General features: G+C 33.2%; 1 protein-coding gene across 1 annotated transcript in view; it reads left to right on the forward strand.

Moving 5' to 3' along the window:
• The window catches only part of LOC149771137 (transient receptor potential cation channel subfamily M member-like 2), a 114,614-nt gene that overhangs the window by 43,628 nt on the left and 53,321 nt on the right, over positions 1-17,665 (forward strand). The window contains exons 9-12 of the mRNA XM_089948808.1: positions 3,870-3,977; positions 5,455-5,486; positions 11,450-11,648; positions 15,953-16,081. Of these exons, the coding sequence (XP_089804934.1) occupies positions 3,870-3,977; positions 5,455-5,486; positions 11,450-11,648; positions 15,953-16,081 (468 nt within the window). The remainder of the gene's footprint in view (positions 1-3,869; positions 3,978-5,454; positions 5,487-11,449; positions 11,649-15,952; positions 16,082-17,665) is intronic.

The following is a 17,665-nucleotide window of genomic DNA, read 5'->3' on the forward strand; positions in this document are numbered from 1 at the left end:
ACCAACTATCGACCCATCGCACTGACACGTTGTGTGTGCAAAACAATGGAAGGAATGATCAATTCTCGGCTTGTATGATACTAGGAAACCAACAACTTAATATCTCCTTTTAAAAGTGGCTTTCGTTTTAGCCCGAGCACCGATTACCATCTGGTTAGACTGGAAACAGTTATTTGCACCGCATTTATCAAGAAGGAACATTTAGTAGCGGTTTTCTTTGATTTAGAAAATACCTATGACACGAGAAGAAAGTACTGGATACTAAATGACCTGCACGATCTGGGTGTAAAAGGCTGTCTGCCCTCTTTAATATTAAATGTTCTCTCAAACAGACAATTCTTGGAACGAGTGGGCTCTACCCTCTCAGAAATGCACGAGCAAGAAATGGGTGTGCACCAGGGTAGTATTCGATCTTTGACGCTTTTCAACATCAAAATCAATATCATCACCAAGTGTTTGGCTCCTGGTGTGGATGGCTCGTTATAACTTTATGACTTTCTAAGATGTTATCAATCATAGCACATGCATACAATTGAAAGACAACTACAACAAAATATCAAGAAGATTCAAAATTAGACCAGTACTATCGATTTTCAATGCTCGAAATCCAGAACGGTATTTATGCATTTCTGTCAGTTACGAAGACATCATGCTGAACCTAAACTCACGCTGGACGAAACACCTCATCGAGCTGTTGAGGAAACAAAGTTTTAGGTCTTATCTTCGACAGAAAATTGACTTTATTCCAGACCTAAAGAACTTGAAGCTAAATGCTTGAAATCTCTCCACGTATTCAAGTAGTAGCGCACACTGACTGGGGTGCTGATAGAAAGGTCATCCTCACTTATATAGAACGTTTATTTGCTCCAAACTGGACTATGGTTGCGTTGTTTATGGTTCAGCTAGGAAGTCATATTTGAAAATGTTTGACCAATTCATCGTCAAAGAATAACACTAGCTCTTGGAGAATTTAAGACATTCCGGTGTGAAAGCTTCCTCGATGAAGCGAACTAATCACCTTTATCACATCGTAGAGAAATGCTTTCCGCACAGTATACTCTCAAAATAAGAACAAACTCTCTGAATCCTGCATTTTTCTGCTGTTTTCAACACAAATACAAAACATTGTACGAAAATAAATCAAGCTCCATACCTCCTTTGTCATTAGAATATCATCCAGCCTTGAGAGTACCAAAATTGATCTTTCCAAAATTCAGAAAAAGTCCATCTCCAAAACACCTCCCTGGTTACTTAAACAACCAAAAATACTTTTAACGCTACACGATCGAAAACAATCCGAGACAAACCCTTCCATCTTCCACAACTCTTATCTGGAACTCCTCACGAATTTAAAATCCACAGAAGAAGTTATACCAACGGATCAAAAGGATGAGGAAACCGCTGCTGCAGCCTTTGTTAGTCGACAACACAACACAAGTTCACTTACCAAATGGCATATCAATCTTTTCTTTTGAAATCAGATCAATAGTTCTTGCTCAGCAATATATCAAAAACAAACGTATGTTAAACAGTGTCATCTTCTCCGATCCCCTATCTGTATTTCAGTCACTACGTAATAGAAAACTCGAGAACCCATTATTAACCGAAATTCTCGTCAAAAATACTGAACTGAGTAACTCTCACAATATCGTATACTGCTGATTACCTAGTTGGTATTAAAGGTAACTCAAGAACCATCTGACTTTAAAATACCTTATACTGATTTTAAACCTATCATCAACGAGTCTTTTTGTCAGAAGTGGCATGCATCATGGAATGAAGCAGTGAATCATAAACTTCAAGAAATCAAGCTAACCCCAGGAGAATGAACTCCTTCATACAAAACCATCCGTAGAGAGGAGGTAGTCATTGCAAGAATTCGAATTGGTCATACGCATATAAACCACTCAGACATACTAAAAGGCAAAGATCCACCGGAGTACGTTTATTGCAATGAACCATTGTTAAGCACTTTATGATAGAGTGTATTGACCTGCAACCTCAGCGTGATCAGTATTATAATGTGCATGACAGGAAGGAACTGTTTCATACAATAAACATCAATTGTATTAAAGAATTCTTGAAAGCAGTGAACATTACTCTAAGTTATAACTTGTTTGCCATCACCTTGAGCATTTTTATGTAGTTATTTTTCCTTCTCTTATTTTCAACAACTCTTCATATGTCTTTATTAACATACACCAATTACATTCCCTGTTGATCGGGAAGCTTTATATATTGCCATTAACCATCTTAACGTTTTACTTTCAACTATTTGGTTTTGATATCGCTGGTCGATATAAAACCTTTTGTCATTTTTCAATGACCATGCATATAACCATTTTTATGGCGCTAAATAGCCTGACCTTGCTGGTGCGCCGTGAAAATAATAATTAATCAATCAATCATTTGATGTAATTATAAATAAGCAGATAACATGATGCTATCAAAAAACATTAAAATCTTTGTATCAGTATTGGGAACTCTTTTGGTCCTCATTATAGGCACATATTTTACAAGCACATATTAATGCATAACTAGAACCTGCGTTTGATGAACTTGTTGTTGTTGTGGGATTTAACGCCATTTTTCAGCACACGATAGGCTCTATACATGGCGGCCAGTATTAATGGTGGAGGAAGAGCCCGGGAAAACCCCGGAAAGAATCACCGACCCACGAGAAGCTACTGGCAAGCTTTCTCACGTATCCACATTGGCTGAATCTTAGATTCGAACCGCCGCAGACAGAGGTGAGATGGCAGTGATCCGTAACGAAGACCACTAGGCCACTCGGGGCCCCTTGATGAACTTGAGTATACTGATGTTTATTTAGCTGGTCAATGTTATATGTACTATAGTCCAGTTCATGTTTTTGAAAGTCAAGGTTTTGTGATTACTGTTACTGTTGTACTTTGTTTTACCTAACCTATCATATTCGTACCAGCAGTGTACTCAGCAATATTGTTTAAATTTCGGTCTTTAAATTTCAAGCAGTGTGAGCGATAACTATTGAGCATGAACTATATAAACTGACAGTGTATCCCATTCTTCTGGATGTATGCCTTTCCTCAATTAGATTTTGTACAAAGTCAAGTTCATTTCAAAATCTTGATTGTCTTTAGTTAAAGTTGATCCACTCCTCTGCTTGCTGAAGGGAGACTTTGACCGCTGGATACGGTCTAATGGTATGTGCTTCAAAATAAGAGTCTCATTAGCATAACTGTATCTTCATGTAGGTAACCTGCTTATCTTGTCAAGACATGGCACCAGTAATTCAAATCTTTGCAAAATCGTTTTAATGTGTTCGACTAAGTAAGTAGGAAAATGTAATTTGGTAGGTATATGCTTAAGAACATGTAGATATTCTGATTATATATCTTTGTCAACACACACATTTTCTGAATATGTTCAAGCTTGACAGTTTGAAGAAAACTGAACGCAAAAGTGAACAAAAAACCCACTAGAGGACAACAAAGTAATTTGCTATTCACAGTTGCTTGCATATTTTGATGGCCATATAGTATTTGTATGACTAGTTAAGTTTTTTCTAACTTTGTAAACATTTTGGACCGCAATTTTCTGTCTCTATTGGGTGCAATTGGGTTTTATAACTTAAATCGAATGTCATTGTCGTAATCATTTTACAAGATCAAAGTCATCTGGCAGTCAGAGTTAAATTGTTGGCTATGTTCTTATTCCTTTTTGTTTTAATATGCATGCAACATAAATCCATACAGTATTTCTAAATAGGTCTGATAACAAAATCTTGCCTATGATTGTAACGGTGCTGTGGTAGTTGCATAAGGGCATGTATGTATTGCAAGCAGTTAATTATTTAGGGATACATCTAATAATAATTCCAATTTCAGCTACTGCCATGTATGGTATTTCCTCCTCTGATCCTGCTCTTGGCACGCTTTCAGGAAAAAGCTGATCAGCTCAGTTCAAGTATTGATGCGACGCTACGGGAACGGCAGGTTGAATTACTGCTATTTTATCAACTACTCCTAGATTTTATATGCGCTAACATGAATATGGATTGAGCATCTTTCATTACATTTCCATCTGTCTACACATACCTTCTTGTTTATTTTTGCAGGTCATCGTAATATGGACTGTTGGAATTTTCTCATCATTTATAGGAATTATTGTCCTAGATCTTGGTCTGCCAACATTATATTAGATCTAAATTTGGCATGCGTATTTATATTGTAAAGGCCGTGATACATTTAACTTCCAGCATCATTTACATGTAGTAATATCACAACCTGCTTATCTTATATAACATAGCAATGATGTATAAAAAAATCAGATTTTAACATGCAGCTTTATAAGCATAACAATGTTTGTTTTCCAGCGTTTTGCATCAATTGCAGGAATCAATTTTGAACGAATAATTATACTTTAAATTATTTGTATAGCATTTCACAAAATCATTGATATCAATCTCGATACACGATTACCCACGACTTGATTGATCGTTATTCTGCTTGAGGTGTATCAGTTCGATGTTTCGGCAATTCATTTGGCAATATGCTTACTTGCACCTTTTACCGTAATGCACTTGTTTTCCAGACTGTAACAATTGGGCAGAACTTGTGTTAAGACTTTTGGTAAAGCATTTACATTTGCTTATATTTCTTAAACCCTAAATAGATTTCTAAACACTTGATCTTAGTTATTAAACCTAAAACAACTCATTCTGTAGCATGCATGTTTGTCCTACAACCTATCAAAGTCACAGTCATATAAAGTTATCAATAAGGGCTTGGCTCAAGTATTGTTTCATTTGCTTATTCTGCCTAAATCACTGCTTAAATTTTTTTCATACCTACAATGACACATTTTTAGTCATGACAGTTGAATTTTCATGATGTTCACTCAAATGTTTAACATTGGGATCAACGTCAATGGATTTCTTGGAATTTTGTGATTGTAGGCTCGACTTGCAGGCCCTGACCTTTGTGTTAAATTTCAAAAATGTTTTGCGCTAGCTCCGTCCAGGTATTCAAAATGAGTCACTTACAAGATTTACACGAGTTATTCATCTATTCTAAACAAAACGCAGGTGCTAAGTGCAAAGTTGACTGAGCGTCCAACCAATAGAATTTAAGACTTTGTGTTAGTAACAGTTAACAAAGTAAATCAACTATACAAACCATGTTTCCTTGTTAGTGATGTTATTGCAATTGATCTTGTTTTGTAAAATACACAAAAACGTCCTTACAGTATATACTGCACCCTTTGTATTCACCACAGAAACTTGGGCATATAGGTCTAAGTAAATCTTGGAATCTAAATGTTATATTTCTACTCATCGCGTTTTGTGTTTAAGTATGGCTTTGTTTAATCTTATGAGAAACTATTTGCATGCTCTATTAATTGCTTTAAGTATATATGTTCATATTCGCATTAATTTCTAATTGCATGTATCAACGGATGTGTGTAATCCAGAAGTTATCTTGCTGTCGTTCATCAAAACTACGGTAAATAGTCTTCTTCGGTACTTCCATATTGTATGCATTCTTAATTTTAACAACGAGTCTTGACACATCTTTTCCTTTATTAATTAGTTCATGATCAACAATAAATAGCCACATTTTAGATATCAAAGAAGCACATTCTTTTATTGACAATCATTGTATTCATCTGTAAATTTACATACAGCTTTAACTAATATTGTGGTATTGACCTTGAGAGGAAAATATACATATTGATGTTATGCAGATTCAATTCCTTTACAAACCAGTAATATGATTTTCCAAAGTATATTAGTATTAAAGTTTGCAAACATCTTCTTGAAACTGGTTTAGCCCACATGTCTGCCACTAATTATATAAAACGTCTGAGCTATCAGTAATTAAGGCGAATTGATTTTTTTGGGATATTAGATGCATGTCAATATTATTTCTTTTCCCTTGAAGATTTGTAGGGATATAGAACATTTTCCCGTGAAGAAACCCTAATTGATATATCGGTATTTACGTTTTTCAGCTTAAAAATGACAATATGAAGTTTGTATTTTATTGTGCATTTTGTATCACTTTTTTTCAGAATAAAATGCAACTAATACAGACCACATGCAACATGAATTAAATTGATTTCTATAATGATCCATCCTAAGTTAAATGTAAATTCTTTTGATAGTGTTGTATAGCCAAACCTCAAATTAAATTAAATATTTTCTAAGTTTACTTCAATATATTAATCCGGTTAGAGGTTAAATTTATGACATTTTCAACAGATACTTTTAATTCCAAAGGTTGGTAGTGTACGTACTAGATTTAGTTCCACTTAGTTCCGTGTATATACTTCAACTGCCATTTTTAATGTGATATTACGCTTTGTACTATTTATTATTTCTAGTTCTCTACACAGAATGTTTACAACCGGATGTTTCACAATTTAAAAAATATGTTTACATTATTATTATAATTGTTTACAGACACATAGAACTAATTCACAAATATATGAGTTATGAAAATTTATTTCAAACAAATTTAGGTGGTTATTATTGCTAGTTCCAAATGGTGTTTTCTTCAGTTTCTGGGTGCTACTGCAGTTGTTGGTTGTGGTGTTTGTACTGATTTAGTGTGTCGTTGGGCTTCGTCACTGACCTAATTGTTTAACTATACTTGTTATAAACCAGAAGAGCATATAGGTTGGTCTGTTGTCCGTCATCCGTCGTATGACTATCCATTCGTCAGCACAACTTTGATGTCACAACTGCTTCCTCTTAAGCTATTTGGATGATTGCTCTGAAACGTACACACATTGGTCACATGGCCAAGATGGTCCTAAATAAAAAACATATTTTTACCATAGATGCCTACCGGATAATCTTGGGATCCATCTTTCAAAGATCTCTTACGATATACATTTAGTCCGGAATCACGACCGTGCATATCTGACCAGCAGCACAGCCGACAAGACAACCATCTTGAAAATTGTGTTACTGTTACTTATTCTGAATTGATAGTGATATCAGCACAGGCTTTCCTCTAACCAATTACAAGTTGGTCTTAAAAGAAAACGGTACCTTTGTGATGTCCTATTTTGCCGCCGATCTAATATTAATTATAATCATCACTTTAGCCAGCTGAAAATATTGTTATCGTTACTCCTCAGGAATGGATCGTTCTGTCAACATATTGTTTTCGTAACGGCCTTCTTTTCGTGTCTGACTCATCCTGAATGGAAATAGTGCTGCACTGACGTTCAATGTGACCGTCACATTGGTCATCTTGAAAATCTTTTTATAGCCACTGCTTCTGAAAGAATGATTGAATCAGTATGTGGCTTGCACAAGTTTTGATGGTTTGTGGCTAGTCCAAAATTAAAATGCTGTTGATATGGCATCCACTATGGCAACCATCTTACAAATCTTATCATCAGAAATCTACATAAACATAACGTCATATTGATTTGGGGTTTTTACCATAAGAGTTCTCATGACATCCGGTTGGTCTTAAATTAAAATGATGCAGACATGACGTCTAATATGGCGGACACAACAGCCAATACAAGAACTTGTTATTGCTACTCTTACCGAATGGAAATTACTATGTGGAAGATTTTGATTTCACCAAAAGACTTCTTATGATAATTGATTTACCTTAGCTGAAAATGGTACCATAGGTGAATCCAGTATGGTTGTCATGACGACTAGTACAAATCTTACCACTACACACCTTGGATATACGATGATTATGGTATGATGACATGGGTTTGTCAGCAAGTACTAAGCGAAAATGGTGCTGGTTGCACATCTATTATTTCTGCCACAACGATTGTTGAGTATACTCTTGTTAAGCGCTATGCCATGATTTTGTTTACCAAAACATGTGTACTGATGTTTATCTGCAATAAATGAAAATTGTGTGAAGCTGACATTCAAACTGTTTGCTACAATATCTATTTTGAAAATATTAATTGTACGATATATTGATTCTCGCTGCTTTGGATAGCAACAAGGTTAAATTCCTCACACTACTGACTCGTATGCGACATTTGACAGAATATACTATGGTATATTACTTCAAGTCCCCAGCATGTATTTCTTAAACAGGCTTACTATAGTTGAAGCAATTCAGCCATGAGTATAACCCATCTAGAACCTGTTGAGAATAAAATCATGTGAATACAATGACATCTGATGAAAATATACTTAGATATAGAACAAATACGGAACAACTGCTAAGTATATTTAATTTAACTTTTTGTTAGTTATGTTTTAGATATTTTAGTACATGCTATTGTAATGTAAGACTGTAGGTTGGACTTGACCTTGTTCAAAACTGAGGTCATTTATGCTTAACCCAAGTTGACATTTTTATTATTCAGTGTAAACAAATAATACATAATTAAATTATTCTCTCTATGATTGAGCCTAATATCAGGCTTATTATTAATCGAAGAAGTAAATATGTTTGGTTTGGTCAATGGTTTGGAATTTCCTTACTGAATACTAAAAAAACCAGATTATTGTGTTGTAAATATGTAATCATTCTGGAAGGTTATTTTTCAGTAGGTAATAGTTGTTTTTAGAAAATGTAAATAGTAATCTGAGGTCAAGTAGAGATAAATTGTAACTGTGAGGACTTCATATTTCGTGCTGTAACATGTATTACTTACAAGTTTCATGTTATAAGTTGTGACCAGTAGTTTTCGGCTGGAATCTTTCATGTTCAAATTATTGAATTCAAGTGATTATTTTCTCTGGAAATACAAAAGTGCTCTGATAAAATTCTTGGATAAAGACATTCACTGGAAATTATACTAAATTCAAACCCGGATTTGTATTACTGTCATTCAAAAAAATACTGTTGACGCATCGACACTATATAAGCTATAAAAGACATGTCATCTCCTTCAGGTTTTGAATGTTGTCGGAAATTTTACTGTATTTTACTTCGGACTTTAAATTACTAGTACTTGTGTCTTTAAATCTTGGAGTATTTTGGGATTTAATTCGCAGTACTGTAAGTTAATTTTTCTCATTTTCACTTTGTATTCTAGGGAAATAAATTATGTGTTACATTTTACAAAGCTTGTTGTCTCTTACTCTTTTCTGGGACTTATCTTACGAGCATACACTTGCAACAGAGCAAAAACGTTTCAAGCACTTTCAATTTTAACTTTTAATATTGTTATAAATATTAATAAGTTAATAATACAAATTGTGTATCAACAAATTGGTCGAGGTTGATCTTAAATCTTATCAAGTTAAGGTATGAAATAAGAAATCAATGCTACGTCATCAAGAACATTAAATATGAGCAATAATTTTATTAAAATATTAAAGGTCCAGTTGAAGACAAAGATGGTACTATTAAGTGGTATATTGACCAAACTTGTGTGCAGACACTAGTAGCTAATATATAAACATAATTGATATATGGTGCCTTTAAATCTTAATCTAATGAATATAATCTGAATTCATTTAATATTATAAGCACAATAGCGATAAACCATTTGTCTCCTACAATATCTTGAAATGTAAATGAAGGCAAATAACTAATGGAATAACTTCATACTGTTTGTTAATATCTAAACCCACTAACCAATCAGGGTGTGAACGATTCAATGAAGTTAAATTTAACCTGATTAGGTTATGAATGTCACATATTGAAATGTCGCTCTCAATGGCTAGAATCACAAACATAGATAAGTTGGTATAAAAAGATATTTTAAACAGATAAAAGTATATTAGAACAAGTTAGCTGTTATGAATGAAATAAAAATATGGAAAATTACCAAAATGCAACAATTACCAAGACATATTTTTGTTGAATCTCAGGATGAATCAGAAGTAAAAGGCAACATGAAATTAATTTTGTATTTGATCATGCAAGTGTAATGTGATCTTTGCTAGAATTAAAATGTTTACTATCCTGAACAGTTATTACAACGCACCGTTGATCCAGCAACTACAGTTATTCAAGGGGCAATCGACGTTTCGGGACATCGACACTGGAACTAATTTAAATATATTTTGCTTATGGGATTATATGCCATTTTTCATTTGACAATACTAAGCACGGTAAAAGAAAACTTATAATAAGTACTAGGGATATTGCTTTGGAATCAAATTTCAATTTTAATTTTGCAGATGTATGATGTCAGTGTTATGTACTAATTGTAAGTGACCGTTACCTAACATGAAACTTAATAAATGGCGATAACAATGTTATGGTATGATCATATATTATTATGAGCTATGCTTTAATTCTTTTGTCAATAGTACTATTTGGATTTTAAAAAAAGGAGTTAATATTAACAATGTTAAATACAAAATATATCAGAGATGGTCATTATAAAACTTTCCTAGTTAAAACTCAATTCCAGACATTAATATTTGTAAATTATATAAATTACATTTTGAATACAAAGATGTAACAGATATACTAACACAAGAGAAACGCGTACATAATGCTTTATTTGTTTATGAATGAAACCTGTGCATATTCATTATGTGATCTTGCATTTGCTAGTCTGATTTGAACGAATGTAATTATAAAAGAGTATGATAAACGTATTAAATATGCTTTTTTTAATGATTTTGGTTGAATATGATACAGGCCAGATCCACATGCTGATCTTCTATCACGTTAGCTGAGATTATCAGTAATCAGTCAACTATGACGTCTAACATTTTGACCAGACCTGTTATGTTTTTAAAATATTGAATGTATATGGAGGAACTGTAAAAATATATAAAGAAAGAGAATGTCTTATTCCCATTATTACTCAGGATAGGTTTATACGATCAGTTCACAAATAAATTCAACATTCATGGACATTTATACATACTTGTGCTGATCAAACATATTTGCAAGAAATATGAGATTAATATATGACATAAATTCATCAGGAGCAGACTGTTTGAAGTTCTTATGATATATTATCTGCCTTAAGGTCAAGGTCAATGGGACAATTTAATTATATGATCTTTATATATGACCTTGTTTAACTTTTGAACCTGTGGAGATCTTGTAATGAAATTTTAATTTGACATTTTCTAGCATGGTCATGGCCACCTACTCAATGTCAATGTTACAATAAACCCAATGGCAATGTCGCCGGCAAGAGTTTGTGACACGACAAGATTAACAGGCGCCATTTATAGAACATTTATGAAAAATGTGTGAGATCAATATGAAGAACATACAATCTTAGGTTTGCATCTCAAAGTTTGTGGTGAATGTTAAATATGATGTCTGTACAAGAAATTATGGTTTTACAATATGAGCAATGTTTCAGATCAGACAGGCAATATTGGGTGCGTGCATTTGGGATTGACAAAGTCTCCATGCTCTCTAACAATCGCATATAGTGTTATAAATACACAAGAATGATATAACATTGCAAAATAGGTATCCATCATTCAAAATTTTAAAATATAGACGAAGTGTTCGAAAACCCTTACAAATGTTTTTCTTTATTTCAGCAAAGTAGATCCAAACAACTTGATAAATGGCACATCCGAGCAAGTGAATTACAAACCAGATACAAATGCAGCAAATGAAAACATGCACCAAGCAAATGGCAATTCAAATAGAACAACAAATGGCAAGAGAGTCCTCACAGCATGGGAGAAAGTCACAACTTTCTATAACGCACCCATCATTATATTTATGTATAATGTTGTAAGTTTCAAATATCCAATGTGCAATTTATTATCCAGACTGTACGCGTGTACATTGTTATGCAATTTAATACTTGAAACGACGCATCTAAACATCAGCATCATACTGTATTAGGCACATACACAAAATCTGCAATATATTATTTAGCATCAAGACAATTATTTTCGAGCCTGCAACCTTTTCGTCACGTGCTCGGCACGCTAATCACTATACCTCCACTGGTCCTGCCTCCATTGCTCACTTTTTATAATATGACAGGAAGGCGCATTGCATATATTTATTATAGCTGCTTTGTAGTGCTTTCACAACCTTATTAATATTTGCATGCAGATGCTCTCTGTTAAAAATATTAAGAAATTATGTAGGTCCTTGCACTCTGCACCTAAGCTGCTAAAGAAGCGAATCTGCTATCTGGAAATTTACTTTCCAATTTGTGAATATTATCCCTACGCCGACCTACTCAGAGGGAACCGTTTGTACGCTAAAAGTAACAAATAATTTCAAAATACGTGGCCACATTGCTTTATTTGTTTTCAAAAACTTCTCGGACAGTGTTATGTATATCTTCATCGTAATTTAAACTAAACACAATTTTTGTTAAAGTGCTAACATGTGTGTTTGCAAAGTATAAAGTTGTTCATGAATATTCTAGTACTTTCTTTGTCAAATCTTCCATTTCTGAGGTACGTAGTTTTTCACGTTGTTAAGCTACTCATCGTGGTAGATGAGTAAATCATGAATGCAGATAAGATATTCGGACAGTTCAGAGTAATATAGATATCTGCTGCTTTTCTTTTTCACTGATTGTATTTTCAAAACATTAAATTTAATATATTTATGTTCTGAATTGTGCTTATTCTTATATGTCTAAACGTTGATTGATTTTCAGATGAGAATAATTCAATAACTTTTATTCGAAGTCAATAATTCGTATCAGATTACGCTATTTATACTGTATTTACTATAGACAATAGAAGAGCGCAAGTTAGATAAGTTCATGAAACTAATTAAGTTACCATTTTGCTACATCATTTTGTTAATATTAATATTATTATGATATTCCCTGGTTTTGGCATTAAGTTCATTAAAATATAATTTGACCAAACGTCAACGTAGGTCCATGGAAATGTCACCAGAGCTTAATGAAATAATGAAGTACTTCCTAGGCATTTTTATGTTTGCTGCCACTTGGCGCAATGTTGTAGATGTCTAGCATTCAGTGCATAATAACCATTATTTTGGAGATTGATTGGACCTGTGCCACAAAACACGTACATTTTATGAACTGTGTGCCCCCTACATAAAAGCGCATCCTATCGATTTTGCAGACCATAGGTCAAAGGAAAGATCCCAAAGAATGAGGGAGAAAAAATAGTTTTCACACGTTATAATCTAACGTTATATCCATTAGATAAGTGGGGGCCCATAAATTCATGTCAGTATAAAAGGTTGCCAAAAAATGTTTCCAAAGTATATTTTATGACATGTAGATGGAATGTCTACCATAACTAGTCTAATGCATAAAGTTAAAGCATTGGCAAGTAAAAGTATATCTCTTTGATCTAAATGATCATCCGGTGTGCGACGTTTGATGCAGTACATGCAATTTGATCAAATTATGATGACAAGAGAGTTTATGTTATATCATAGCAATACCCCCAGTCAATACTTGCCATATCCTGAGGCAGTGCTGGTGGGTTTTTGGGTACTCAAAGAAAATTTGTTGATAGCTCATTGGGGTTAGAGCATTAGACCGCGTCAACTTAATACGTCCTTTCATACATTCAAATTGTAGATCCGCAGAGAAATTATATAAACGAATAAGAAAATTCTGTATTTAACGTCCAATTGACAGTGGACTATTTTGTATTTTCTTTATTTAATGCAGTCTTGGTTAATCTCATTATCTGAGAGAAGCTAAGCGTAATACAACTATAATTCGTGGTTATAAGGGTAATTCTTGTACAACTGGATCCGACTGTTGCTCAGAATTCACTTAAGATATTGTAGTGTTATTCCCAGAACAGAAGATTAACTTTTTGCATCTGGATTGCTGTAATGGAGTGCCAACCATCCTGGGTAGTGCTGCAGTTTTGAGGAATGTCATATACTCCATAATGACTAATGTAGATATTATGTCTACAGCGTACGCAAATCTCAAACGTGACCACATCTACGCTGATGCTAATGACAAAGTGAAAATTGTTCCATTTTATTTTATTTTAGTGTTGCATAATTTTGAAAAAGTCATCGTCTCCTACATCACGGATCCTTTACGACCTTTTCTTATAAAAAAACTAAACCATACTTGTATACTGTTCTGATTACCTAAATAAATGTGTTTTACGTTTTGTACATTGAGTAAAATCTGACTTCAATGATACGTTTCCGCTGATTACACACTTGCAAATGATCTGGAACAGTGATGGTTTAATCATTATTATTGAACACAATGATATGTCAACAAATTTTCTCCTCTATGACTGGGCTTAACTCAAACGAATTGCTTTGTTCCACTTACAATAATTTATATCTGCAAAAAATAACAATGTTCTAAAGACTATTCTGCTTGTTGTCATGGAAATGGTGGTTACATATTTGTGATCACTTTTCTTTACTCTGACAAGAATATCTGCAAATTATTCCTGATGCAAAATAATGCGCAGGCCCTTCTACGATAATCCAAAACATGAAAAATGCAGTAAAATGGTAAGTGAACACATTCTATTTTAAGAAAACTAGCCTTATGCGCAATGATTTAAATACACTGTAGAATTACATTGCAAGGAACTATTTCTAGCAATGCGACACATCCAGTTTAAGATTAGTTTCAGCTATCGTTCCATTTTTAAACCTAATAAAGAATACTAAATGCATTTTCAATATTTTATGCCACAAATATTGAAAAGTATACCAAAACAAATTAGAGAAAGTGTGACTATAAATGCATTTAACTACGAACCTATTCAATGGACAATATAGTCAAACATGTTTGATAGTATAACTTAAAGTATACATTTTCAAACCAACTACTTGTTACCTCTCTATTTAATTACTGTATATACACAATATTACTAAATGGAACATGTTCTCGTACAACGTTAAATAACCAACTTAAATAAATAAATCACTTATATAAATTTAGCGCATTTTAAATTTTATTTATCTTTCTTTTCAAGTATGAGGTTGTGAATTGTTTGGGAGGGCATTTTTGTTTTCTAATGAACGAATTAATAATGATATTTGCCTTTATGTATTCTTTGTGCCACTAATTACTACGAATATGCATGCAAATATGCATATATTATAGACAAAATGAGGAATAGTTCCATGCAATAAATCTTGTCAAACCTCTGTAAATCAACGGGTTAATATTATTGTTACTATTATTATTATTATTATTATTATTATTATTATTATCATTATTATTATTATTATTATTATTATTATTATTATTACTATTATTATCATTATTATTATTATTATTATTATTATTATTATTATTATTATTATTATTATTATTATTCAGATGACCGTGTCGAAAATTGGTTTAGAAAGCATTTGATTTCATGTCATACCTAATGAGGCATATTGATAAAATTGCATCTGTATATGCAGAGAATCATTACAATTAAAATTCAAACGAATTTTAGTCTATGCCATAACGTTCTATTATGAACGTCCTTTATGCTATACTCGAGCTCTTTTGTAGTTCTTTAATATTATAGATCTAAATAAAGTATATTCCCTTATCATATTGAAATGATCGATTTTCAAAACGTTTTGGGAAAATAAGTTTAAAGAAATTACATAAAACTAATTGTTACTGTGAGTTGAAATTAATTCTTGTCAGAACTTTCATAATTACGGACACTTTATATATTTGCTTTTGCATGTGTGTGTTTTGATGCAGGTAGATACACACATTTGAAACGGAAGAAGGCACTTTTCAATTATCAATATCTGTTTCCATGAACCGTTTTATTACTTGAACACATCCACACTAAGATCTTATTTCATGAAAGTGGTACCCACGTTTAAAACCATATGAAAGATGATACTATTGCAATGAGACTGTTATTATAACGTCCGACTTTGCGTATAGTTCCTTCATTATAAACGACATTCATTTCAGTTTTTTATAAATCGAATACAATCAATTGTGACACTTTTATTTTGTAGTTTGCTGAATGCAGAATAAAAAGCCAACATGAAAGGAATATATAGTAGCTCTGAGATTTTAAGTAAAGGCGAGAAGCACCTCTTTGCAATAAACACATTAACAAGATTATGTCTCATTTCAGAAATTCTTCATAGCCTTTCTCAGCCTGTACATCTACTTTGTGATCAGTACGCTGGAGCCAAAGATTTCAGCACTAGAAATTATTCTTTTTGTGTGGGTAACTTCCTTCCTCATTGGAGAGATCATACAGGTTTGTGCACTTTACCATATATATCCTGTGTAATGTTTTTAGTATGTGATTTAAAAAGTGCATACAAGCAGCAATATCTGTGTAAGAGGGAAATACTCTGTAGTCTGGAGTTCCAGTTAAAAAGAAAGCATAAAATATATAGCTTCGTGTTTACACCAATGAACATATATAGGCAAATATTTATTTTTACGGGGACATTACCCACTTTGTGAATAGTATACATGCATTCATTGACGATTACAGACCGGCTATGCGCTTTATGTATAGTAATATTCTCTATTGTAAGTGGTAATATATTATTAACAGCGGTTAAACCAAGCACAAACACAAACGTATCTGATAACAATAGGGCAATCCTAGTGCTAATATTTGGTCAATATCTAAGACCTGTTCAAGATCTCGTACAACGTTTTCTCTTTTCACTGTCTAATTTGTGTACAAATTCTAACGCATGTGATAACTTTTCCAATGTCCAAAGATAATTTTGGGTTTTAGTAATGATCCCTAATGTAACTGTTTGTTCTCTAAAAATTCATATTCTTCAAATCTCAAACATGTGTAGTTTTTATGCAAAGTTTGACACAAATTTCACATGGAAAGCCAATGTCCTGCAACACAGGAGATGGAAAGAAACGAAAATGTAGCTGATTGAATAATTGATTATAATATTAATACTATTCATCTGTATATTGAGATGCATGCACAGCTTGTTATTTTAATATACAATTTTTCTTGTAGAGATGTGGAATTTAAATATATTATTTAGATATGCTGAAAGTCAGACTATTATATGAAAGAAACAGTGAATTATAGCTAGCTTTTTTAAGCTTCAAAGACTCTTGTCAGTGCTTGCAACCGCTAAATAATGTATGTGCACCATATTATTTCAATGTACTGCCAATCAGGCCATAATATTTACCCTGTGCATATCCTTGGTGCAAAACGTTTCAGTGAAGTATGTGCGTTATGTATTGTGTCATTTGAAACAGGTTTTTTTTTTCAAACTATCTGGAATAGCAGTTTAGGAAAATTGATATGCCAATAAACTGTCATATTTATATTTATTTTAGCTTTTTTCTTAACAAAGAATTCCATATTTTTGTTTTAGAGGGACACTATATGCTTCTTAAAAGCTGACATTCTGTATGACCGCCTTCACTGTCATTTGTATCGGGAATTTCAAAAAAAATTGTTCTTCGTACATTAGCCTTTGTCCTACTTAATGGATTTATAAGCGTCCTAAATAAATATGTCTTTACTTTTTTTTAGTGGAATAATGTTGTTGTTGTTGTTGTTGTGGGGTTTAACGCCATTTTTCAGCACACGATAGGCTATACATGGCGGCCAGTATTAATGGTGGAGGAAGAACCCGAGAAAACCCCGGAAAGAACCACCGACCCACGAGAAGCTACTGGCAAGCTTTCTCACATAGCCACATTGGCTGAATCCTAGACTCGAACCGCCGCAGACAGAGGTGAGATGGCAGTGATCCGTAACGAAGAGCGCTTTAGACCACTCGGCCACTCGGGGCCCCTAGTGGAATAAAGAGATACCATGATATCTTAAACACTACTGGCTTTGTGT

Source organism: Sinohyriopsis cumingii, unplaced genomic scaffold, assembly GCF_028554795.1.
Source record: "Sinohyriopsis cumingii isolate HCF-2022 unplaced genomic scaffold, ASM2855479v2 utg002106l, whole genome shotgun sequence".
NCBI classification, from domain to species: Eukaryota; Metazoa; Mollusca; class Bivalvia; order Unionida; family Unionidae; genus Sinohyriopsis; species Sinohyriopsis cumingii.